General features: G+C 37.9%; 1 protein-coding gene across 1 annotated transcript in view; it reads left to right on the top strand.

Annotated features, from left to right (window-relative positions):
• The window catches only part of LACTB2 (lactamase beta 2), a 31593-nt gene extending 12155 nt beyond the window's left edge, over window positions 1-19438 (top strand). Inside the window, exons 3-7 of the mRNA XM_002758985.8 lie at window positions 406-532; window positions 13337-13515; window positions 16549-16697; window positions 18375-18456; window positions 19094-19438. Coding sequence (XP_002759031.1) covers window positions 406-532; window positions 13337-13515; window positions 16549-16697; window positions 18375-18456; window positions 19094-19137 — 581 coding nt within the window. The 3' untranslated portion in view covers window positions 19138-19438. The remainder of the gene's footprint in view (window positions 1-405; window positions 533-13336; window positions 13516-16548; window positions 16698-18374; window positions 18457-19093) is intronic.
• Window positions 19439-26446: the final 7008 nt, after the last annotated feature.

The following is a 26446-nucleotide window of genomic DNA, read 5'->3' as shown; positions in this document are numbered from 1 at the left end:
ATTACTGTCATGACACCTTTGCTATATGTTCGGCACCTAGATAGAGAAAAGTTTACAGGTTCTGTATTACTGTCTCTTCAGTACCTGTCAGGTTGCCAAAACTAGCTAATATTATGAAGAACTACTTTTAGATTTTTTGTATAAACTAGGAGTGACTCAAAAAAGTAGAGGCTTTCATGTAGACCTAGAAGGGCATAAAAGAATGAAGAGCTCTTTGGTTGAAAGATATGAAATAGTTACATCCCAGAGATAACCTGTTGTAATTCATCCCATATTCTATTGTCGCTTAGTGTTACTATTTTATACAGTCATTCACAAGTGTTAGCTCTACGAAAGTTGATCTAGTAATAGGCTGAATTATCATTTAAAGTGTGAATTAATATATTTTACATGTTTTATGACTAGACACTACCTATTGCATTAAAAAACTCCCAAGGAATCCTCAGAGAGAAGAAATTATAGGAAATGGAGAGCAACAGTATGTTTATCTGAAAGATGGAGATGTGATTAAGACTGAGGGAGCCACTCTAAGGTAAGTAAATGTCCCTTAGCCAGGGAAGGTGAAGGGTCTGCGTATATGTGTTATAAAAAAGGATGGAAAGATCCCAGCACTTTGGAGGCTGAGATGGGAAGACTGTATGAGCCCAAGAGTTCAAGACCAGCCTGGGCAATATAATGAAACTTGTATCTACCAAAATAAAAGTTGTGAATTAGCTAAGCATGCTGACACATGCCTGTAATCCTAGCTATTTAGGAGGCTGAGGTAGGATGATCACTTGAACCTGGGAGGCGGAGGCTGCAGTGAGCCAAGATTGCACTATTGCACTCCACCCTGTGCAACTGAGTGAAACCCTGTCTCAAAAAAAAAAATAGGAGGGACAGCAGATTTATGCATATGTGGGGGTATATGTAAAGAGTACCTCAGGAAGGATACAAAAGAAATCCAATAACATTGCTTACTCTGGGAGGAGAAAATGAGTCACCTGAGAAATGAGAAAAGAAAGATTTCACTCTTTATTAAATTGTTTATTTGAATCATATGATTACCATTTTCTTAAAAAAGTAAAGTTTACATTTTAAAAAATTAGCATTGTCTCCTAAGGTGGCTTAGAGATCCCATATTCTCAATTTCCCATATTCTCACTTCCAAAAGATGACTCATACCTAAATTAACTGATTATACCTCATGACCTATTTGAGGGATTCAAAATGGTATTTCAAACTCAGTTATTTTAAAACCAAACTCCTCTCTCCCCCACAATCTGTACCTGTTTTCTGATCTCAGAACATCCACTTTTCTCAGTACTTAAGACTTTACTCATTCTTCTAAAATAGAGGCTTCAGGATTATCTTGCACTGCTCTTCACCTTTACCATCCCCCTCCCCTTGCCCACCACACTAATCAGGTTAGTTTTTACATCAAAAATATTTGTCAGCTGACACAAATAAATGAAAGCACATCCCAAGCTCATGGATGGGTGGAATCAATATTGTGAAAATGACTATACTGCCAAAAGCAATCTACAAATTCAACAGAATCCCCATCAAAATACTACCATCATTCTTCACAGAATTAGAAAAAAAAAATTCTAAAATTCATATGGAACTAAAAAAGAACCTGCATAGCCAAAGCAAGACTAAGCAAAAAGAACAAGTCTGGCGGCATCATGCTACCTGATTTCAAATCATACTGTAAGGTCATAGTCACCAAAACAGCATGGTACTGATATAAAAATAGTCACATACACCAATGGAACAGAAAAGAGAACCCAGAACTAAACCCAATTACTTAACAGCCACCTGATCTTTGACGAAGTAAACAAAAACCTGAAGTGGAGAAACGACATCCTATTCAACAAATGGTGCTGGATAATTGGCTAGCCACATATAGGAGAACGAAACTGGATCCTCGTCTCTCACCTTATACAAAATCAACTCAAGATGAATTAAGGACTTAAATCTAATACCTGAAACTATAAAAATGCTAGAAGATAATATTGGAAAAACCCTTCTAGACATTGACTTAGGCAAAGATTTCATGACCAAGAACCCAAAAGCAAATGCAATAAAAACAAAGATAAATAGTTGGGACTTAATTAAACTAAAGAATTTTTGTATGGCAAAGGGAACAGCATAGTAAACAGACAACCAACAGAGTGGGAGAAAATCTTCACAATCCATACATCTGACAAAGGACTAATATCCAGAATCTACAATGAACTCAAACAAATCAGTAAGAAAAAAAAAACAAGCCCATCCAAAAGTAGGCTAAGGACATAAATAAACAGTTCTCAAGAAACGATATACAAATGGCCAAGAAACATGAAAAAATGTTCAACATTCACTAATGATCAGGGAAATGCAAATCAAAACCACAGTTTGATACCACCTTACTCCTGCAAGAATGGCCATAATATAAAACAGTAAATGTTGGCATGGATGTGGTGAACAGGGAACACTTTCTACACTGCTGGTAGGAATGTGAACTAGTCCAACTACTATGGAAAGCAATGTGGAGATTCCTTAAAGACCTAAAATTTGAACTACCATTTGATCCAGCAATCCCACTACTGGGTGTCTACCCAGAGGAAAAGAAGTCGTACAAAAAAGATACTTACATACAAAAGGTATTTGCATACACATGTTCATAGCAGCACAGTTCACAATTGCAGAATCATGGAACCAACCCAAAAGCCCATCCATCAACCAGTGGATAAAGAAACTGATATATTTATATGATGGAATACTACTCAGCCATAAAAAGGAATGAATTAGGGGTTGGGCATGGTGGCTTATGCCTGTAATCCCAGCACTTTGGGAGGCCAAGGCAGGCGGATAACCTGAGGTCAGGAGTTTGAGGACAGACAGGCCAACATGGTGAAACCCTGTCTTTACTTAAAAAATGCAAAAATTAGCCAGGCATGATGGTGCATGCCTGTAATCCCAGCTACTCAGGAGACCGAGGCAGGAGAATCACTTGAATCTGGGAGGTGGAGGTTGCAATGAGCCAAAATCGTGCCATTGAACTTCAGCCTGGGCAACAAGAGCAAAACTCCCTCTCCAAAGAAAAAAAAAGGAATGAATTAAGAATTAATGGCATGTCCCTGGATGACATTGGAGACTATTATTCTAAGTGAAGTAACTCAGGAATGGAAAACCAAACATTGTTCTCACTGATATGTGGAAGCTGAGCTATGAAGACACAAAGGCATAAGAATGATACAGTCCCCTTTGGGGACTCGAAGGGAAGGGTGGGAGGGGGGTGAAGGATAAAAGACTACAAATAGGGTAGAGCGTATATTGCTCAGGTGATGGGTGCACCAAAATCTCACAAATCACCACTAAAGGACTTATGTAACCAGATACCACCTGTACCCCAATAACTTATGGAAAAAATATATATATCTGTGTGTGTCAGCTGAGTACAGTGGCATGTGCCTGTAGTCCCAGCCACACAGGAGGCTGAGGCAAGGAGGATCACTTATGTCCAGGAGTTCTCAGCTGTAGTGCACTATGCCAGTTGCGTGTCCATGTTAAGTTCGGCATCAATTTGGTGACATCTCAGACCTTAAGAGCTGGGAACCACCAGGTTGCCTAAGGAGAGGTGAACTGGCCCAGATTAGAAACAGCAGGTCAGAACTCCCATGCTTATCAGTAGAGGGATCAAGCCTGTAAAGAGCCACTGCACTCCAGTCTGGGGCAACAAAGTAGAAAGCCATCTCTTAAAAAAAAAAAAAATAGGTAAACACACACAGACACACACAGTGTCGGTGCTATCCCTTCTTCACGTCCACTACTAATACTTCCTCCTTTATCTTACTCTCCCCAGCTCTTCACTTTCTAGCCTACCATCCTATATTGTGTGCTCTTGAAATCTTTAATGACTCACTGCATACAAGATAATGTTTATTCTCTTTACCATACCACAGTCCAACCCTAGGCCACTTTTCTGGTCTTCTCCCAACTCCCCTCACAAAAACACTTGGCCGTGTACAAATACTCCTGGACATATGCCTGTTCGTGCCTTTGTTTATATCTTCACCTTTACTGAGTATTGCCCAGTTCCACTATTTGTCTCCCTGGTAAATTCTCTTCAAAGCCGGGTTCACGTTACTTAAATCAAGAACCCTTTCTGGGAAAAACTTAACTGTTCCTTTCCACTTTTGTACAAATTTTATTCTATGACAGCACTTACTAAGTTGTATTGTGGTTTTTGTGGTGGGGGTAGGTGTCACCTTAAAAAGCAGTCAGCTCCTTAAGTTCACAGTGTTAGTTAATGCCAGTTGCCACAGCAAAACAACTCAGAAATGTTTAACAACTCAAATAGGAAATAAGTTTCTTTCTTGCTCACATAAAGCCCCAGAAAGGCTCCCAGTTAGCCAGTGGCCCTCTGCCAGTAATGATTCATGCTCCTTTAATCTTGCGATTCTACTCTTCTCAAGACTTGTCTTTCAAGATTGGCATGCTCAACTCAATCAATCCAGCAGTAGAGGAGCATGGAAGGGATATTGCATGGGAGATTTTTGTGGACTAAATCTTCTGTTGCATTGGCCATCAATTCAGTCATAAGCCACCCCTAACTGTAGGGAGTCTGGGAAATAGAGTTTAATTGTATGCCCAGCAAAAAAGAGGAAATGGGTTTAGTAACTAGATAGCCATTCTCTGATACAGGTAGATACCAGGTTCATCTTCATATCCTCAGCCTCTAGCACATAGAAGGCACTGAATATTTATCTTGCATAGTGTTAATATCTATAAAGAGGCAAGTAGATGAATAGACGAGTAAGAGAAAATGAAGTAGTAGATGTCTATGTCCTCTTTTAAACTGGTGCCCCCTTTCTTCTACTGTATTGTGATTTCCAAAATGTGGTTTAGAAACCTGCTCGTTTCTGGACAGTTTCATTACAATGCTCTTGTTGAAAATATAGCCAGGTATGGTGGCTCACACCTGTAATCCAGTACTTTGGGAGGCCAAGGCAGATGGATTGCTTGAGCTCAGGAGTTGAAGACCAGACTGGGTAACATGGCAAAACCCCGTCTCTACCAGAAATACAAAAAAATAGCCAGACATGGTGGTGTGTGCCTGTGGTCTTAGCTACTGGGGAAGCTGAGGTAGGAGGATTGCTTGAGCCTGTGAGGCAGAGGTTGCAGTGAACTGAGATAGTGCCACTGCACTCCAGAGCAAGTTTTGTTTTCTCCCTCTGGAGTATTATATTTTCTTCCAAAAAAAAGAAGAAAATATAATAGCATGTTATATCATTTGCTCATGACACCAAAGGAAAACATACATTATATTACTACTTCCTTAAAAAGTATTCTTGACAATACTGAAATTTCCTCCATAGCACACCAGCCCTAGATCAAGTTAATGAAAGGTGTACAGATGGTTTATTGAATCTTCTGTCTCAGATTTGGGAATCACAGTACTGGTTTATCACAGATATCGTAGGAGATCTGGGAATCACAGTACTGGTTTATTACAGTTACCAGATCTGTGCCTAATATTGCAGATTAAAAATATGCAGTCGTTTGATATTACCTGCCATCCAGGTGGAACAGGACTTTTTTTAAAAAAAAAACTTCTTATCGAAGTATAATATATAAACAGGAAAGTACACATAGCAAAAATGTACAAAGTAATGAATTTTCCCAAATTGATCAAGGCCTATCAGCTGCATTCAGATGAAGAAGCAGAATAGTATCAGTGTCCCAGAAATCTCCCTTGTGCTTGCTTCCCCTTCAGTTGAATACTGTCTTGGGTTCCTGGAGTGAATTGATGCCAAGGATTCCAAATATTATATGAATTCTGTTTAATTTTTGTTTTGCTACACTCTGTTGGGAATCTATGTAAAGATTTAAGAGGAAAACTGACAAAAAGAATCAAAAACAGACACACATTTTTTAAGTGACTAGTAGTAAATAATCTTTTCTCAAAATACAAATTCTCATTATGCTAAAACCTGGATAAAACATTTGATTTCCTGATGACCATGGTTTTAAATTTCCACTTTTATGAAGTAAGAAAATCCCAACTGTTTTCAATATAAACATATAATATTTTAAGCAAAACCTTTATTAAGCTAGCTAGTGAAAAGACATTTGACAAAGTTCAACTCCATGTAAATAACAGCACTTAAGAGTTTTGTTCAGCAAAAATTCCATAAATAGAATGTTAAAATCTGCCTAAGTCCTCCTGTGTTCATTGGCCAGTTGATGTTGCCTACTTGCCAACTTTAAAAAAAAAAACAATGCAGTAGGGACAGAGATAATACCCACCAAGAACCCTTGCAGTAAAAAGAAAACTAGAAAGGTTTTTCAGTAAGAATTTGATTCTGGATATAAACTAGCAAGCTAAGTTTAATTTCTTGAAGAAAAGTCAGTCTGACAGGTTTTGATCACTGTCCTGAATTCTCGGAGAGTCATCCGTACAACGTCTGCTCTACCACAGAAGTAACTGAACTAGATAAATTTTCTACCTGATGAACAGGAAGGGCCACAGCTGCAGTTCCTGTGATCTTTAGCAAAGCACCTCTGATGTCATTTCCTTTTCTCCTCCTGCCTGTGTGAAGTAAATTTTAACAGTTTTATGCAAATTACAGCAGCCACCCAGGTGACTAAAGAATTGAGATTACTGATTACCCAATTTTAAAAACCCTGCTGCTTTAAAAAAATCACAGAAAGCAATTAGTGAGTTCTGGTATGGTAGGAGGTCAGAGAGGGCTGATAACCAAGGAGGCATTGCAAGCACATTGACAGATAGTTTTCAGATGAAGAATGGTTCTCCAAGTGAGTTTTTGTAGATTAAAAAGAGAAAGATTGGGGTTCTGTTTGTTAATGCATTCTATGTGTTCATAAGATTGTCCATAAGATATGACACACACCCACACACAGACACATATTTGGAATTATTTTCATATAATATTTAATACTTTTATTAACAGCTTGCAGCAGCTTTAACCAGACAAAAGAGATGATTTCTAACAGTTCTTTAGTACCTTGCCATTGGATCAACTATAATATAGTAATTGCTTGCAATATATGAAATATATGCTTGGAAACTATAAAAGCATAATAGTTCTTAATGTCAGACATTGGCCTTTCAAAAATAATTGTTTCCATTGTACTAATATCTCATGTTCTTGTACCTTATATCTATTATATTATTAGACTTCTTAAAGACTTCACAGTTTTAATATTTAATATTAAGGATTTAGTTGATTTTTATATTTATGGCAAAGGAGAAACTTCTCTAAGTTATAATCATTTCAGTTCTCTTAAATACTTTTATTTAAGAGTTGAATTTTATCAAATGCCTTTTCACTGTTTAGGGAAATGAGCTCATTAGTTTCCTCTATAGCTTTACTATAATTTTTCAGAAATCTTATTATAATGAAACATTCTTGCATTTTTTAATAACCCTTATTTGGTCATGATCTTTCAATGTGCTTTTGGATTCTCTTGGTTAATATTTTGGTTATTATTTTTATAATATTACTAAAATTGGGTAGTATTTTTCTTTTTGTACCTTTGTCAGTTTGGGGCTTCATCTGTTTCTTTGTTGTTGTTTTTTGTTTGTTTGTTTGTTTTTGAGACAGAGTCTCTCTCTGTCAGCCAGGGTGGAGTGCAGTGGCATGATCTAGGCTCACTGCAATCTCCACCTCCTGGGTCCAAGTGATTCTCCTGCCTCAGCCTCCTTAGTAGCTGGGATTACAGGCATCCGCCACCACGCTCAGCTAATTTTTGTATTTTTAGTAGAGACGAAGTTTTACCATGTTGGCCAGGCTAGTCTCAAACTCCTGATCTCAAGCCTCGGCCTCCCAAAGTGCTGGGATTACGGGTGCGCCCAGCGTTTTTCTGTGCTTCAGGAGAGTTTAAGTACATGGTAGTGAAATTATCTGACCTTTAAATGTTTGGTAGAATCATCCTGTGAAAATACTGAGCCTTTAGTTTCTAATGACAGTCACACATCTTTTTACTAGAGCTTCCCTGTTACTTATTAATTAATATGGTCCTGTGAATTAAGCTTAAAACAAATAACTTTATGCTTATCTCTGTACTTAGCTACTTTTATAGTTTCTTTTTTAATATAAGGTTGGCCTAAATGAGTTTTATTTTGGAAATTAAACTACAATCAGATAATTTTGTAAAAAGACAGGTTTACTTAGGCTGAGCGTGGTGGCTCACACCCAGCACTTTGGGAGACCAAGGTGGGAGGATCCCTTGATGCCAGGAGTTCAAGGCTGCAGTGAGCCATGATCACTCTACTGCATTCCAGATTAGGTGACAGAGTGAGACCTCATATCTTAAAAATAATAATAAACATTTTAAAAACATTTTTCAAAAGGTTTATTACTGTGGCTTCTAGAATCTAAAATCCAAACTTGAAAACATATTTACGTATCATGGCTAGTCTCCTCAAGGTCTCAAGAAAGAGAGACACACATGATTACCTTGATTGGTATGGTTTTGTTGTATAGGAACATACAGGCAAATGACACAAATAATTAGCTAGGAGGAGAAAGTGGTTGCCTCTAGGGAGAAAGAAATTAAACAGTGGGGCAGTAACAGTAACAAGGACTGTTTCTTTGCTACATGTTGTTTTTCAATTTGATTGTTTATTAACTTCCCACTGTGAAAAAATTAGAATTGGGTTTTCCTCTTCTCCCACTTTTGAGCACCATTCCTGTCCTCTAACCTCTCAATGTCATAATGCTGGTTAGAGCAGCATTCAGTGTTGATGTTATGACCGTAGACACTATTTACAGCTGAACCATGTAGTAAACTATCCTTACTTTTCCTGCTTTCCTGTAATTGTTTTCGCTTGTTATTTTGGATAATTTTCTGTGTATTTATCACTAATTTAACTCTGAGTACATAAATCTTGCCTCGGAGTGTTTAAATATCACAGATTCTCTCAATTTCATCGTCTGGAAGAACCTTTCCTTTAAGCCTTCCAGCTAATAACTTGTTCCTGTCTGGGCTTGTTTTCCTCCAGGCCTGGTGCTAGTGTCATCTCAGAATTCCCTGCACTCTCGCCTGGGGGTTCCCTTTGCCTCTCTCCAGTGTTGGATTTCCTTTCTCCAGTGCCCCATAACTTTCTTAAAACCTTCTCTGTTTGGGGGGAACCCATCTCCAATAGCTTCCTGAGAAATGGTGAATTTTTCAGACCTTACATGTCTAAAAATATCCTTTTTAAATCTAACTTGATTTAAGGTATTTATGGTATCGATTCCAAGTCGAAAGTCTTTTTCCTTCTCAGTATTGTCTGCAAGGTTTTGTTTCCTTCTGGTTTCAGTATTGTAATAGAGAAATCTAAAGCCCTTCTGATTGCTGAACTTTTTTGGTCCCTGGCTTTTGCTTTTTTCTTTCTTGTCCACTGTACTCTGAAATCTCACAGCGATTGCTTCATCTTAAAATACTCAGTATGCAAAGGTGCCATATTATCACAATGGTGTGTTCTGAGTCCCATCATCAGAAAAAACTCAGAGGAGTTGACTGTAGTTTTAGTCAAAGCAGTCTTTGTCAATCTTTGATAGGCCTTTTCAGTCTGGAAATGTCCTTCAGTTCTAAAAATCTTTTTTGAGTTGCTTATTTTCTCTCGTCTCTTTTGTGCTGTTTCATTTACTAAAATTCCTTTTATTTTGTTAGAACTCCTGTACTATTCTAACTTTATTTTTTTCTCTCTCATTCTTCATCTTTTTGCCTTTTTACTATATTTTCTGGAAGATTTTTATTAACCTTATCTCCTAATCGTACTACATGTTTTTATTTCTGTTGTGAGATTCTTAATTTTCAGGAACTCTTTGTTTCGTAAATGTTCCTTTTATACTAACCTACTCTTGTTTCATAGTTGCAATTTCTTCTTTTTTGGCTGAGGGCATTATATTCTATGGGGTTTGGTTTTGTTTTGTTTTGTTTTGTTTGTTTTGTTTTGTTTTGTTTGTTTTGTTTTGTTTTGTTAACAAAGGAATATAGACATTCCTTTGTTTGCTTGTTGGTTTTTATTCACTGTCTTAAACATGACTTTCCAACAAGATGACTAGTAATCCTGATTGTCTTGGGATGTTTACTAATTATGTTCTGATGGAAACTACAGAGTTATTTAGGAGCTTTGAGAATGTGAGGGGGAATCTTTTGTAGGTTGTAAGCCGCACTGCAGGATAATCTGGATGACCTCTTCAGTTGGGAACCTTCCAACACTGGTATCATAGAGTCTTTCCTCCTGAGCTGGTGAAATAACTTAGAAAAAGACTCTTCTAATCTTCATGTAGGGTAAAGGCCTAACTGCCAGAATTATGGAAGCTGAGTGTGTAAAGAAGACTTAGGAATCTACATATATTCTTGTAATCTTTCTTTTTTTTTTTTAATATATTGTCACTTTCTTCATCTGTGCCTGTGTTTTACCCTCTTCAAAGATTAGATCTCCAGCCTTTCCCATAGTGAGATTGGGGCACTTCTCAACTCAATGTGGGAAGAGACTCTGAGGATCTGAATGTTTGTTGAACAAACTTTCAATAGACTTCTTTTTTTTTTTTTTTTGAGACAGTGTTTCGCTGTTGTTACCCAGACTGGAGTGCAATGGCACGATCTCGGCTCACCGCAACCTCCGCCTCCTGGGCTCAGGCAATTCTCCTGCCTCAGCCTCCCGAGTAGCTGGGACTACAGGTGTGCGCCACCATGCCCAGCTAATTTTTGTATTTTTAGTAGAGATGGGGTTTCACCTTGTTGACCAGGATGGTCTTGATCTCTTGACCTCGTGATCTACCCGCCTCGGCCTCCCAAAGTGCTGGGATTATAGGCGTGAGCCACCGCACCCGGCCTCAACAGACTTCTTATTTCAGCCACCCTTCCTTCCACTTCACCCTCCACTTCCAGATTTCTCGTATCTTCAGACTGAGGAATTCTGCAGTGCAAATCTGATTGGTTTTCAGCTTTCCCCACTGCCTATTTAGCCTTCCATTTCCTCATGTCTGATAAGTCACTTATCACTCATCTATATGTCATCACATTTGCCCTATTCCCACAGAATATTCCATTATTGGGAAGATTTATTAAATATTTTCCAAGCATGGCCAGGTGCAATGGTTCACCCCTGTAATCCCAGCACTTTGGGAGGCCAAGGCAGGCAGATCACTTGAGGTCAGGTGTTTGAGACCACCCTGGCCAACATGGTGAAACCACATCTTTACTAAAAATACAAAAATTAGCTAGGTGTGATGGTGGGCCCCTGTAATCCTAGCTACTTGGGAGACTGAGGCAGGAGAATTGCTTGAACCTGGGAGGCAGAAGTTATAATGAGCCAAGATCGCACCACTGCACTCCAGCCTGGGCAACAGAACAAGACGCTATCCAAAAAAAAAATTATATAGATGGATAGAGATATAGATATATATTCTAAACACATAACTCAATACTGACTAGAATAGATAGGTAATTATCCTCTTAAATATAATTTAAATCATATTTCTTCAGACATTTATTGCTATTTCCTGTGATTTATTTATGTAAAATGGAGAGGTTAATAATACCCACCCCAAAGTAGTGTGAAGATTAAATGTATAATACATGTAAATCCCTGAAGAGAGTGCCTGGCACATAGAAAGCAATGTATTTCTAAAATTAGCTACTACTAAGTGCCAAACATTAAGTGTATAAAAATGAAAATGAAGTAAGAGTCCTGCCCTCCAGAACTCATAACCTTGTAAGGTAGAATAGTTAACAGATAAAACAATGTGAAGCCTACAGAATAACATACAATTCAAAGTAGAAGAATAATATAGAGGCAATAGTGACCAGTACAGAGAATTCAGTCTGTATATTGCTGAGAAGTCAGGGGCTGCTTTGCAGAACAGATTATTTGAACTCAGCTCTTTGTTTATCTGGTTTATTGTTGGCATAGTTAGGAAACTTAATGTAAATGTAAATGAGAATTTTTGAAACAAAATACCTGTCATACTTTAAAAGTATTATAATCAGTTCTGTCAACAAAAACTGAAAATTAGAAGAGAGGAAATAAAAGCATGCTAAATTTCTTATGCAGGGTAGAATTTATTTAAAATTTTTAATTAGAGAGAAAAAAATAGATTAAAGAGTCTTTCCGACCACCTGCTGCCTGTTAAGAAAGTTTCTTTTAAGCTTTTAGATAATAACTACTAAAATCTTTTTTTTGCCATTTATTAAGCATGCAACTTTGTGCCACCTACTATGCTAAGCACTTAAATACTTGTCTTGGAAAATATATAATGATGCCAGCCTGAGCAACATAAAGAGACCTTGTCTTTACAAAAAATAAAAATAAATTGGCTAAGCATGGTGGCACATACCTGTGCTCTGAGCTACTCGGGAGGCTGAAGTGGGCGAACTGCTTGAGCCCAGGAGGACGAGGCTACAGTGAGCCAGCATCACACCACTGCACTTTAGGCTGGGTTACAGAGCAACACCCTATCTCAAAAGTAAATAAACGTGTGTGTGTGTGTGTGTGTGTGTTTGTATGTGTGTCTGTGTATAAAATGGTATGAACATATATAATGGTGTAGGAAAATACAATATAGTAAGCTAAGAATTCAAAAATCAGGTATTAAAACAATCTCAGTTTTTATTTTAAAATATAAATATGCATAGAAAAATAAAAATGTATATATTATATAATAATGAAAACAGTCCCTCTGAGGAATAGAAATGATTGTTGATGTTCATCTCCTTTAAGCACTTTCCTTTTCTATTTTCCAAATCGTTATAAGCAGTGCTTATTACTTACAAAGTGAGAAAAAAGGTGGGAAGCCAGATGAAGTGGCTTATACTTGTAATCCCAGCACTTTAGGAGGCCAAGGTGGTAGGACTGCTTGAGTCCAAGAGTTCAAGACCAGCCTGGTCAATATTGTGAGATCCTGTCTCTACAAAAAATAAAAATAAATTAGCTGGGCTGGGTGGCTCACACCTGTGGTTCCAGCTACTCAGGAGGCTGAGGTGGGAAGATCATTTGAGCCGGGAAGATTGAGCCTGCAGTGACCTGTGATCTTGCCTCTGTACTGCAGCCTGGACACAGAGTGAGACCTTGTCTCAAAAAAAGAAGAAGAAAAGAAAAAGTATGGGAAAAGTATTAAATTTGACTTGAGAGTGAGAATCTTGGTTTAGTTAAAGGGGAAAATGTTCTAATGATAATTTTCAGTAGGTACAAGAAAAAGCTTTTTAACTTGTTTATTTGTTAAGTTTATTTGTTTATTTGTTAACTTGTTTATTTGTTTATCCTAAAAATAAGGATAGAAAATAATTCTCATAATTTCTTCTAAGCCTCAGTTCATAAGTGTTATTATTCCTTATTTCTTCTTTCAACCAGAGTTCTGTATACACCTGGCCACACTGATGATCATATGGCTCTACTCTTAGAAGAGGAAAATGCTATCTTTTCTGGAGATTGCATCCTAGGGGAAGGAACAACAATATTTGAAGACCTCTATGATTATATGAACTCTCTAAAAGAGTTATTGAAAATCAAAGCTGATATTATATATCCAGGTGGGTACTTTTTAATTTTTTTATATTTTTAAATAGAGACAGGTCTTGCTATGTTGTCCAGGCTGGTGTCAAACTCCTAACCTCAGGCAGTCCTTCCCCCTCGACCTCCCAAAGTGCTGGGTTTACAGGCATGCCAAAGTGCATAGTTTTTCAAACCTAGCAAACCATTTGTGTCAAATGATGAGGAAGGTTCATTTTGGCTTGTCTCTCTATGTATTTGTCCTTGAAGAGATAACATATAAGTCCAGGTCGGTGGCTCACGCTTGTAATCCCAGTACTTCGGGAGGCCAAGGTAGGCAGATCACGAGGTCAAGAGTTCGAGACCAGCCTGGTCAATATGGTGAAATCCCTTCTCTACTAAAAATACAAAAATTAGCTGGGCGTGGTGGCACGTGCCTATAATCCCAGATACTTGGGAGGCTGAGACAGGAGAATCACTTGAACCCAGGAGGCAGAGGTTGCAGTGAGCTGAGATTGTGCCACTGCATGCCAGCCTGGGCAACAGAGAAAGAATCCGTCTCAGAGAAAAAAAAAAATACAAACTACTTCTTTAAAATATACCCTCTTTGGGAGGCCTAGGTGGGCAGATCTTCTGAGGTCAGGAGTTCAACACCAGCTTGGCCAGCATGGTGAAACCCTGTCTCTCTACTAATAATACAAAAATTGGCCAGGCGTCGTGGTACACACCTGTAATCTCAGCTACTTGGGAGGCTGAGGCAGGAGAATTGCTTGAACCTGGGAGTCACAGGTTGCAGCCTGGGCAACAGAGCGAGATTCTGTCTCAAAAAAAAAACGTAAGTCTTGTCTAGCCATGCAGTTAAAGAGAAGGGATGGAGAGCCATATTAATAACTTTTGATAAAGATATGAGGATTCTTTTTCAACATAAATACAGTTATTAATAGAACTGCTAAACAAAAGAAATAAGTTTACATTGAAACGGGAAAATATTTTCATTCCATAAGCTACCATCATTTTTGTTAACTTGATTTCTGTTTGGACTACATTTTAGCTATGTAACTTTGGGTAATGTTTGACCTCTGAGCTTCTTAATTTACGATATTGAAATACCAATAGCTTCTATATCACCTGTAAAATGGTGTCTTTATTTCCATTCTCCAGAAAAAGAAACATGTTAGTATCTCAGATCTCACTAGACTGCTCTACGATATGAATCTCTCCTTCATCTTAAGAGCTAAGAAATGCCTAGGTGCAGTGGCTCACGCCTGTAATCCCAAATTGGGAGGCCAAGGCAGGCGCATCACCTGAGATCAGGAGTTAAAGACCAGCCTGGCCAACATGGCAAAACCCTGTCTCTACTAAAAATACAAAAATTAGCCAAGCATGGTGGTGGGTGCCTGTAATAACAGCTTCTCAAGAGGCTGAGGCAGGAAAATCACGTGAATCTGGGAGGCGGAGGTTGCAGTGAGCGATCACACAACAGAGTGTGACTCCTCAAAAAAAAAAAGCTAAGAAAGAGGAACCAACAAAAAGGCCCAAAAGGAAAAAGAGACTAGATTACTTAATTTTCTAAGTTCTTCTAACTTGTTCCTAACCAAGCCATTGAAAGATCCATCCATCCAGTATCTTCAACACATTTACACTGTGCAATGAGTTCCTACTGCTGGGGGAATAGAAAACATACAGTAGAGCTGGGCATTTAGACTAATATAATGACATTAAATGGTTGGAGGCTGATAGCTTTGGAGGGTTTTGTTTGTTTTGCTTTGTTTTTGCTAAAGACAGCTATTTTTAAGGAGAAGAGGGCAGACATTCAGTAAATTCACATTCAAGCTAAGCTAATGAGAGTCTGCATAGTAACCATTAAGTCAGTGAACTGGCTTACTAGCACATCAGTTGTTTATATGTAAATTATGCTCTGTAGCCATACCTACCATATATTAAAGCCTTCTAGCCATCAGGTTTTGTGCAGAGGCCTTTACAGTTGTCATCCTCACCGAAACCCTGTAAAGTAGGTAGTTGTTCCCTCACCACACGGCAGAAGAAACAGAGAGTTTTAGAGACTTTGCCATTTTATTAGCCACCCAGTGAATAAATGATAGGTCTGTGTCTAACCAGATGCCGTAATAGGTTAGCCTGCTTCTGGATATTTTGTTCTCAGATATTTGAGAACATCCTTCTTGCAGACTTGTATAATATATAATATTAATGTGTACTATCTTGAAGAGGACGTAAATTATAATATAACTTAATCTGGGTTGTCAAAATTTCTGACATACATTAGCCTATACATAGGATTCTTAAAGTTCTGTGGGTCTTGTGAATTTTTAATAGATCTTGGTCACGTACATGAAACTGCTCTTTACGTTCTCCTTTTGCAGTATTTTATACACTTAGCCTAATGGTTGAAAGCACAGAGTGGTTAAGAGATCCTGTCAGAATCCTAGCTCCACCCCTTCTTAGCCATGTAACTGTGGACAGATTATTTACCCTCCCTATGCCTCAGTTTCTGCTATAGGAAAGGTGTAATAATTGTACCTACTTCATTGGGATTCTGTGGCCTCTGAGAATAACACTGTATGACAGCACTGTGTGGCAGTCAGTATAATTCAGTTTTTCCGCAAATGTTTATTAGATGTCTGCTGTGTAGGTAGCGTAGCTTAGAGGTTAAAAGTGTAAGCTTTTATGGACAGGCATGGTGGCTCATGCCTGTAATCCAAGCATTTAGGGCAGTGCCTAGCACATAGTGAGCGCTCCATAAACATTACCTATTGTGATTATTGTAGTTACTATTTTTATTGCTGTGTTTTATTGTTAAATTTTCATTCCATATTTTTAACATACACAATATTTTTTATAGATTGTATTTGCTATAATTTTCTAATTGGGGGTCACTGTATGTAATTTTTAAATCTCTTTCACCTGTATAGCTTTGCAAATAGTTCATATTTAACATTTACTATGCTTTTTCAATATACCATATGAATTATTTCTAAATGGAGTGAGTTAGCTTCGGTTATACTTAATATTTTTTTATCTGGCTGAATTAACTCTTATAATTATTTTAATTTCAGGACATGGCCCAGTAATTCATAATGCTGAAGCTAAAATTCAGGAATACATTTCTCACAGAAATACTCGAGAACAACAAATTCTTACATTATTTCGTGAAAACTTTGAGAAATCATTTACAGTAATGGAGCTTGTCAAAATTATTTACAAGGTAATTTTCAGTTTTCTTATTTTGTATATAGCCACAAATTTATTAGAATTATCTATTTAGTAGACTATAGAAATGGTAAACTTATCATTATCCTAGATCAGAAGTTATGTCACTTTTCTAGACTTGAGACCAGTCTAAACTTTCTACACTGCTAAACTTAAACAAAAACTGGCCTTAGAGAACAAAGATAGCCATTTCAAGCCATCATTGAACTTAATATATTTAACTATGTAGGAGAAACCACCAACAGCCTGATGATTACATTTTGTAATAATTTTTGCATTATTCTAGCCATCTTCATTATCTGGTGTCCTAGCCTGCACCGAGAGGAGGGGTGACCTGCTAGAGACAAATATTGGGATGATAACAGTGAGAAGAAGTAGCAAAGCAGTGAGAAATAGTAGCAATGCCAAACAATGAAAAAAAGAAAAAAAAAATCAAAGAACATGAGTAAAGTAGTATGAAGGAAAAAGCTTTACACCTCAGTGACCTCTGAGAATATCACTGTATGACAGCACTATGTGGCAGTCAGTATAATTCAGTTTTTCAGCAAATGTTTATTAGATGTCTGCTGTGTGGGTAGCATAACTTAGAGGTTAAGAATGTAAGCTTTTGTGGCCAGGCCTGGTGGCTTATGCCTGTAATCGCAGCATTTTGGGAGGCTAAGCAGGAGGGTTGCTTCAGCCCAGGAGTTCAAGACAAATTGAGGCAACATAGTGAGACCTCATCTCTGTAAAACAAAAAAAAAAATTGTGATGGAGTTTCACTGTTGTTGCCTAGGCTGGAGTGCAATGGCATGATCTCAGCTCACTGCAAGTTTCACCTCCTGGGTTCAAGCGATTCTCATGCCTCAGCTTCCCAAGTATCTGGGATTATAGGTGCGTACCACCATGCCCAGCTGATTTTTGTGTTTTTAGTAGAAACGAGGTTTCTCCATGTTGATCAGGCTGGTCCCGAACTCCTGGCCTCAGGTGATCCGCCCACCTCAGCCTCCCAAAGTGCTGGGATTACAGGTATGAGCCACTACACCCGGCCCAAAACATTTTTTACATGAGCCAGGCGTAGGTGGCACATGCCTGTGATCCCACCTGCTCAGGTGGCTGAGATGCGAGGATCACTTGAGCATGGGAAGTCAAGGCTGCAGTGAGCCAACATCGCACCATTGCACTCCAGCATAGGTGACAGTGCAAAACTGTTACCTCAAAAACTTTTCAAAAAAATTAAATTTAAATTAAATTATACAGAAATATTACCCTGTAACATAACAATTAAATTATAGGGCCAACTGTCTGTGGCATCATCTAAACGTTCTATGAATAATTTTTACATTTATTAATTCATAAAATATTAATGTGTTTCTGCTATGTATTATGCTAAACACTGAATATTCAGTGATGAACAAAACAGATACTGCTACTGGGCCAACAACAAGAGCGATACTCCGTCTCAAAAAAAAAAAACAGATACTGCTGCTGTCTTCATGGTGCTTACAATCTATTCTATCTATAGGAATAGATAGAATATAAAGCAAAATTTATACAAAGTGAAATTGTTTAGGTTATTGCTAGTTAAAAATGTAACTTTTGTTACATTTTATTTTTCTTCAAAGATTTCAAAAAATTAACTGTGTTCTTTTTTTAAAAAAAGTAATTTTTTTCGCCCTCATTTTTATTTTAGAATACTCCTGAGAATTTACATAAAATGGCTAAACATAATCTCTTGCTTCATTTGAAAAAACTAGAAAAAGAAGGAAAAATATGTGAGTATGTTTCCAAATTTTCTTCTGTTACCAGCATTTAAAATATTTTTACAGATGCCTTAGTTTCCTTTAAGGAAAAATAATACCCATCAAAGTTCTCCCGTGAATATCACTTTAAGTTGGAGAAACAGATACTAGGATGGTCAGTAGCACAAGGCCAGTTGACCACAAATTGGAACCAAAAGCTCACATGAGAATTAGAATCTCAGTTGGAATTCCAATCCTACCCACCAGAATGGCAATAGAAGACATGTAGTAGGAAGATAACTTCTCCCAGACCCCAAAACATCAAAGAATTTTACACGAGGTAGATTTGGGAACAGCCAAAGGTTTTAAACAGTAGTAAAGGTGGTAAGCTCAGAGATATTAAAGCAGTAATTATATAATCATTTTCCAGTGTTTGTTTAATTTGTCAAACTAACAATATAGAAATGTAGTCCTTAAAATCAAGAATTTCTAAGCTTGAATTTCATGTAGAAGCCTTAGCAATGTTTTTACATATACTAAAAATACCCAACTTTATGTTGAGCAACAAAATTTTAAGAATGAGTGCTTTTTCTAGCCACAAGATAACTTAAAATCCAGTGTTTTCACTTATCGGTTGTTAAATTTTTACTCTTTGATTTTCTTTCTACAGTCTGCAACACAGATCCTGACAAGAAATGGAAAGCTCATCTTTAATTTCAGATTAAAGAAAGCTTGTTTTATTTTGCTTTGAGAGTATGGTATGTTTTCTTAACTATAGGTTATTTATAGAGAATATAAAAGTATAAAACATTAAAAATAACCCTAGATATACTTTAAAATAATATTTTGCTAAAATATGTAAATTACACTATATAGCCATATGATAGGTTATTTCTCTAACCTTGGTCTTATAACGTTTTACCAAAAATTCAGACTCTAATAATTTATCAGTTTTCAATGGATTATGTAAAATGGTTACTTTAAAAATAATAAAATTTATCTAATTTAAACTTGATATTATTTTTGGTGGTTAGTTATCTATTGCTAATGACCAGTAATACAGTTTTCTATAGCTACTTTATTTAACAGCACAGATTTCTATGCACCCTTACTCTTCCCTCAACCCTTGTCTCTATTTGTACATAATCACTTTGTCTTGATGTTTCTATCAACTATATAATGACTCTCTATTGGTTCTATCACTCTATGTCATGTGTATTTTCTTCATCTGGTATACCACAAATGATCCATGCAAATGAATTTTTGGTGACTGGAAAATGTTAAATTCCCAATTTAAAGTATTACATGATAATTATTTCTGTAATCCATTAATGCAACCAACATACTTTCCAAGTTTAAATTTTAGTATGTAAATAGTCATCAGCTTATATATGAATTATATACCAAAAGTTTACTTTAAAGAATTATAAGAGGGCATTTTTTATATTTTTATATAAGTAATGTTTTTATATAGTGGTTAGGTTCACAAGGTAGTCCACCAACGCTTATTTAACTTACACAGTTATCAAACTCTCATACTAGCATAAGCCTAGAATCCTGAGTATACTTTGTTTATTCTTCCCTAATGGGTGAGACTTTAAAAAATTTTTGTTTATTCATTTGGTTTTGAGACAGAGTCTCTCTCTGTCACCCAGGCTGGAGTACAGTTGCACAATCTGAGCTCACTGTAGTCTCTACCTCCCAGGTTCAAGCAATCCTTCCACTTTAGCCTCCTGAATAGCTGGGACTACAGGCACAAAGCACCACACCTGGATAATATTTTTATTTTTTTTTTAGATAGAATCTCACTACGTTGTCTAGGCTGGTCTTGAACTCCTTGGCTCAAGCTGTCCTCTCTCTCTCCACCTCCCAGACTGCTAGGATGATAGACATGAGCTTCCACACCCAGCCAGACTTAAAATTTTTTTGATTTTCTTTGGTAGCTTCACCTCTGTCTGCCTCTTTTCCCAAGGTCCCTAGCATTTTCATGCCATTCTAATTCACTTATTCTCGTGCTTTGAAGACCTAGACCCATATTCCTAAAACTGTTTCTTATTACAAAATAACTGTAAACTCAAAAGCAACCTAATTGAAAAATAGACAAAGAACTTGGACATTTCTCCAAAGAATATATAGAAGTGGCCCATAAGCACATGAAAAGATAGTCATCATCACTTATCATTAGATGAATGTAAGTGACAACGATGAGATACTGCTTCAGGACCATTAGGATGGCTGTTATTAAAAATTTTTTTAAACAGAAAATGACAAATGTTGGCAAGAATGTGGAGGAATTGGAGCCCTTGTGCATTGCTAATAGGAACATAAAATGTGTAGCCACTATGGAAAACAGTATGGTACTTCCTCAAAAAAACCTAGACTTATCATATGATCCAGAAATTTCACTTCTGACTATATACCAAAAAAATTAAAAGCAGGGACTTGAACATCCATGTTTACAGCAGCATTTATTCACAATAGCCGAAAGGTAGAAGCAACCTAAATGTCCATTGAAAAATGACTGAATAAAATGTACATGCATACAGCAGAATATTATTTTTCTTCTTAAAAAGTAGGGAAATTCTGACATGTGCTACAACATGGATGAACCTTGAAGACATTATGCTAAGTGATATAAGTCTGTCACAAGGATAAATACTATATAATAATACTTATAGGAGGTGCCTAGAGTAGTCAAATTCATAGAGACAGAAAGGGGGACAAGGAGGAAGGGGAAATGGGAAGTTAGTGTTGATGTAAGGAGTTTTGCAGTTTGGGCAGATGAAAAAAGTTCTGGGGACAGGTGGTAGCAGTCATTGCAAAACACTGTCAATATTTATGTCACTGAATGGTAATGTGCTGTGTCACTAAATGATGTGTTAGCATTCTCCAGAGGGGCAGAACCAATACGATATATGTATATATAAAGGGAGTTTATTAGGGAGAATAGGCTTACACAGTTACAAGACAAAATCCCACAATAGGCTGTCTGCAAGCTAGGGAAAAAGAGAAGCCAGTATCATGGCTCAGTCCAAGTCCAAAAGCCTCAAAACCAGGGAAGTTCACAGTGCAGCCAAGGCTGAAGCCAAAGGCCCCAGCGCTGCTGGGAGGCTACTGGTGCAAGTGCCAGAGTCCAAAGGCCAAAGAATCTGATGTCTGAAAGCAGGAGGAAGCAGATCGGCATGGGAAGAGAGAGAGAGAGCAAGAAAACCCAGCAAGCTGTTTATTCCCCTTCTTCTGCCAGCTTTGTTATAGCCACACTGGCAACCAGTTGGATGGTGCCCAGCCACATGGAGGATGGGTCTTCCCTCTCCCAGTCCACTGACTCAAATGTCAATCTCCTCTGGAAACACCCTTACAGACACACCTGGAAACGCTTCACTAGACTTCGTGTCATCCTTCGGTCAAGTTGTTCCTTTCCATGTTTAGTTCTTCCTTCAAAGCTTTTGTAAGTCAGGCCTGGTGGTGACAAAATCTCTCAGCATTTGCTTGTCTGTAAAGGATTTATTTCACCTTCACTTATGAAGCTTAGTTTGGCTGGATATGAAATTCTGGGGTGAAAATTCTTTAAGAATGTTGAATATTAGCCCCCCACTCTCTTCTAACTTGTAGGGTTTCTGCCAAGAGATATGCTGTTAGTCTGATGGGCTTCCCTCTGTGAGTAACCCAACGTTTTTCTCTGGTTGCCCTTAACATTTTTTCCTTCATTTCAGCCTTGGTGAATCTGATGATTACGTGTCTTGGGGTTGCTCTTCTTGAGGAGTATCTTTGTCTGCTTTGTGCTGGGTACTGGGGCAGGCCCTAGGGATACAAAGGTAAACAACAGAAGCTCATATTTTTGTTATAAAGTCACACAATTACCAAGTGCTACAGTAAAAGAAGAGGAGCTAACTTGGCTGAGTTATAGAAAGCTGCTTAGAGCACCCTGAGCTCAGTCTTAAAAGATGAGTATGTGGTAGGCAGACAAAGCTAGGGGTGTTTGTATGGGAGATGGGAGGAATTTTTCCAGTTGGAGGAAATCATGTATGCACATGAACAGATATGGCAGAGTATCATATGGTTTAGGAACTAATTTATATGATTAGAATGTATGGGGGTGCTTCGTTGAGGTCATAGGGATAACAAGAATCCCATGGGAACACAGAAATCACAAAGAAACCAATGTATTGTCATCCAGCAGTGCTTCACCCAGCTTAGAGTATGTATATATATTAGGAATTGACAAGCAGTTCAGGTTCCAGGGCAGTTCTAGTACTATTTTGTTGTAACCTCACAGTAAGAGTTGGTCCTCTTCTATTATGGTGATTTCATTATTCTATTCATTTCTAACACTTCAGACAATTACTTTACCTTCCATTCAGAACACCCAGAAGTTTTTGCTTACTCATTTTCTGTTTATTCAAGAGTTTCCAAAGCCGGCTTGTCATCACCTTTGCCTTCTCTCTGCATATCTTCAGCCTCTCTTTGGCTACTGAGTAGCCCTCTTTGTGTCTCAGGTACCAAGCTCCTCATAGAAAATGACCTGATTGGTATATTTGTTCTCTGTATGAAAGAATTTTCTTGCCACACTGTCTTAAATGTCACTGACCAGCCTACATGCTGACTGCTCTGGACCAATCATCTGGATCCAGAAGTTTTATCAGAAGGGCACAGGGATCCCATTGAACAGAGGCAGCGGGGAGGGTAAACATTCTGATATTTTATCTATTATTATTTTGAGACAGGAAAAAAACAGAAGAGGTATCAAGGATACCTCAATAGGGGACAAGAGATGTGATAAATATTTAAGAAGAGGAATAGCACTTAGAAACCTATTAGATATTGAGAGATGGGGGATCAGGTAGAAAGAGAGAAGTCTAGAAGAGATAGATTTCTGGCTTGGGCAGCTGGGTAGATGTTGGTAACCAGATTGAGAGAATAGAGGAAATGGGACAGATAGAGTACAGAAGCAAAGAAAGATGCATTTTACTACACATACAAGTTTTAAGTACCAGGAAACATCCAAAGGGAGAAACCTAGTAGCACTCAGATACATGGAACTGCAGCTAAGCAGATAAGCTATATTTTGTTATAGGTAACAGAAACTTATTTCAACAAGCTTACATAAAAGGGCCAGGCCTGTGAACAAGAACAGATGTTTACATCCCATTAATACAACCCCAAAACCTCTCACCTCTATTTATCTTTGCAGGTAAGAGAACCCACAGTCAACTGGCTTCTACACATGATGAAGGACATAGACATGGTTATGGGAACTCTGGGCTTATTATTATTATTATTTTTTTTTTTTTTTGAGACAGAGTTTCACTCTTGTTACCCAGGCTGGAGTACAATGGTGCAATCTCGGCTCACCACAACCTCTGCCTCCTGGGTTCAGGCAATTCTCCTGCCTCAGCCTCCTGAGTAGCTGGAATTACAGGCACGCGCCACCATGCCCAGCTAATTTTTTGTATTTTTAGTAGAGACGGGGTTTCACCATGTTGACCAGGATGGTCTTGATCTCTTAACCTCATGATCCACCCGCCTCGGCCTCCCAAAGTGCTAGGATTACAGGCCTGAACCACCAAGCCCGGCCTGGGCTTATTATTATTATTTTGAGACAGAATCTGCTTTATCACCCAGGCTGGAGTGCAGTGGCACGAACAAGGCTCACTGTAACCTTCGCCTCCCAGGCTTAAGCGATTCTCTCGCCTTAACTTCCTGAGTAGCAGGGACCACAGGCGCAGCGACCATGCCTGGCTAATTTTTATTTATTTGTTCATGTTTTGTAGAGATAAAGTCTTACCATGTTGCCCAGGCTGCTTCTTGAACTGAGCTCAAGCAATCCTCCTGCTTCAGTCTCCCAAAGTGCTGGGATTACAGGCATGAGCCACCATACCCGGGCTCTAGGCTCACGTTCTAAATACTCTATAACTAGAAGAACAAGCTCGTTTGTCTAGCTTCGAGATGAAAAATCCTAGGGGAAGAACTCAGTGATTTGTACTGGCTCATTACCCATTCCTTAGACCAGTCCCTGTGGTCAAGGAAACATTAGGTACTATATTTAGCCAAGTTATCCCTGCAGCTGGAGTGAGTGAGGGCTGTTCCCAGAAGAAGACTAACACAGGAAGATTCTGGACCAATATAGTTTCCTTACTGAATAACTTGGTTTACTTTCTGGTTTGTGTAAAATATATAATAAATAAATCCAATTTTTCTGCAGCAGCTCAAAACTGGGACAACTCTGTGCAACCTTAATCATTTCTATGTATTTCTCTGAGACTTTGAATATTTTGAAGTTATATGGGGAGTAACCTCATCTCTCCAGATTGTCACTTTAAGAAAAAGATGGCTAGTACTAGTCTGTTGCTTATAAATGCAACAGATCAAAATGAGACCTGCCGCCAATTTCCAGGGAATGTTGGAGGAGGAAAACTCTCACTAATATTATTCTTTCCCTCCTATTCTATTTTTGCAGATGCTTGAGAAGATACTTCTGCTTTAATTTTTTTTCTTTTAAAAAATAGAGATGGGATTTTTCCATGTTGCCCAGGCTGGTCTAGAACTCCTAGACTCAAGCAATCCACCTACCTCGTCCTCTGGGCAACAGAGTGAGACCTTGTCTCAAAAAAAAGAAAGAAAGAAAAATAGCTCTATGAAAACGCTTTGGGAAATAAAAACATATGCAACAAAAATAAATACAAGTTTGAAAAACAAAGTTAAGATATAATTTAGAACTAGAACAACAAAAATGGAAAATTGAAAAGATTTTAAAAAATTAGGAGGCAAGCTGGAAGTACAATATTAAGTAATGAGTCCCCCCCCCAAAAAAGAACTGAAAATAGGCAGAAATTATCAAAGAAAAATATAAGAAAATGGTGAGAACTGCAAGATGAGTCTAAATTGAAATGGTGTACTTAATACCCAACAATGTAAAAAAGATAAAACAATCCAAACCAAGACATACCATTGTGGAGTTCCAGAACATCCAAAATAAGGAGAAGCTCTTACAAGACTGTAGGTTGTAGGTGTGGTGGTAGGATTAGGGATCTGTGATCGCTTAGAAGGGAACACAGATCAAAATGGCACTGACTTTTTCAGTGCACAATAGGTATTTGGACATAAAGACTTCAAAAACCTGAGGGAGGGCTGGGCACAGTGGTTCACACCTGTAATCCCAGCACTTTGGGAGGCCAAGATGGGAGGATTGCTTGAGGCCAGAAGTTCGGGACCAGCCTGGTCAACAGAGCAAGACCCCATCTCAAACAAATAATAACTTTAAAATCTGAGGGAGAAATTATTTGCATCATAGAAATGTATAACCAACCAATTAATCATGTGTGAATGTAAGGACTCAAAAAGTGTATCTGCCATACAACTCTCTTTAGAGAACTGCAGGGTGATATACTCTCAAAAAACAGGGAAAAAAAGAAAAGCACAAATTGAAATAGTAAATCCACCAGAGAAAAACGCCAAAAGGAAATTATAAGACAAAGGTATGCCCAAAGCTTTCTCCATGTTGGAGCAGGAGGAAGGGGGAGCTTCAGAGAGAGATCTCCAAAGGGAAAAATGGAACCAATACATTATCTAACATATTTGAGCAATGGGGGTAAAAAAAAAAACGACTGGTAGTCATCAACAGCTCTAGTTGAACAACTGAAATAATGAGTTCATAGAAAACTATGCAGGTAGAAAATATGAAACAATCATTTATTCCAAAAAACTAAAGTAGTGAAAGGAAGGAAATGATCATAAAATATTTTCTGCCTCTGCATTTTTTCATAGGAAATAGTGTAAACACTGACCAAAAAATGGTGATATAGGTTAACAGGATATAGAAAGTGGGAGGTTAAGAGTACTAAATCATCACCCATGTTAATAGAAAGTCAATAAAGCCTAGAATTGGCAAATCAAGAAATAGTATTATAAGTGTTCTATTGGTTAATACCAGAAAAAAAATGCCTAAAAGAGTTTAAAGTCATTGCCTTTGGGAAGTGTGGGACTGGGAGAAGAGAGAATGAAGAAATGCTTTTCCTGTCGTTAC

Source organism: Callithrix jacchus, chromosome 16 (genome assembly GCF_049354715.1).
Source record: "Callithrix jacchus isolate 240 chromosome 16, calJac240_pri, whole genome shotgun sequence".
NCBI lineage: Eukaryota > Metazoa > Chordata > Mammalia > Primates > Cebidae > Callithrix > Callithrix jacchus.
The sequence above is the reverse complement of the archived record's forward strand: the minus strand, read 5'-3'. Positions and strand labels throughout refer to the sequence as shown.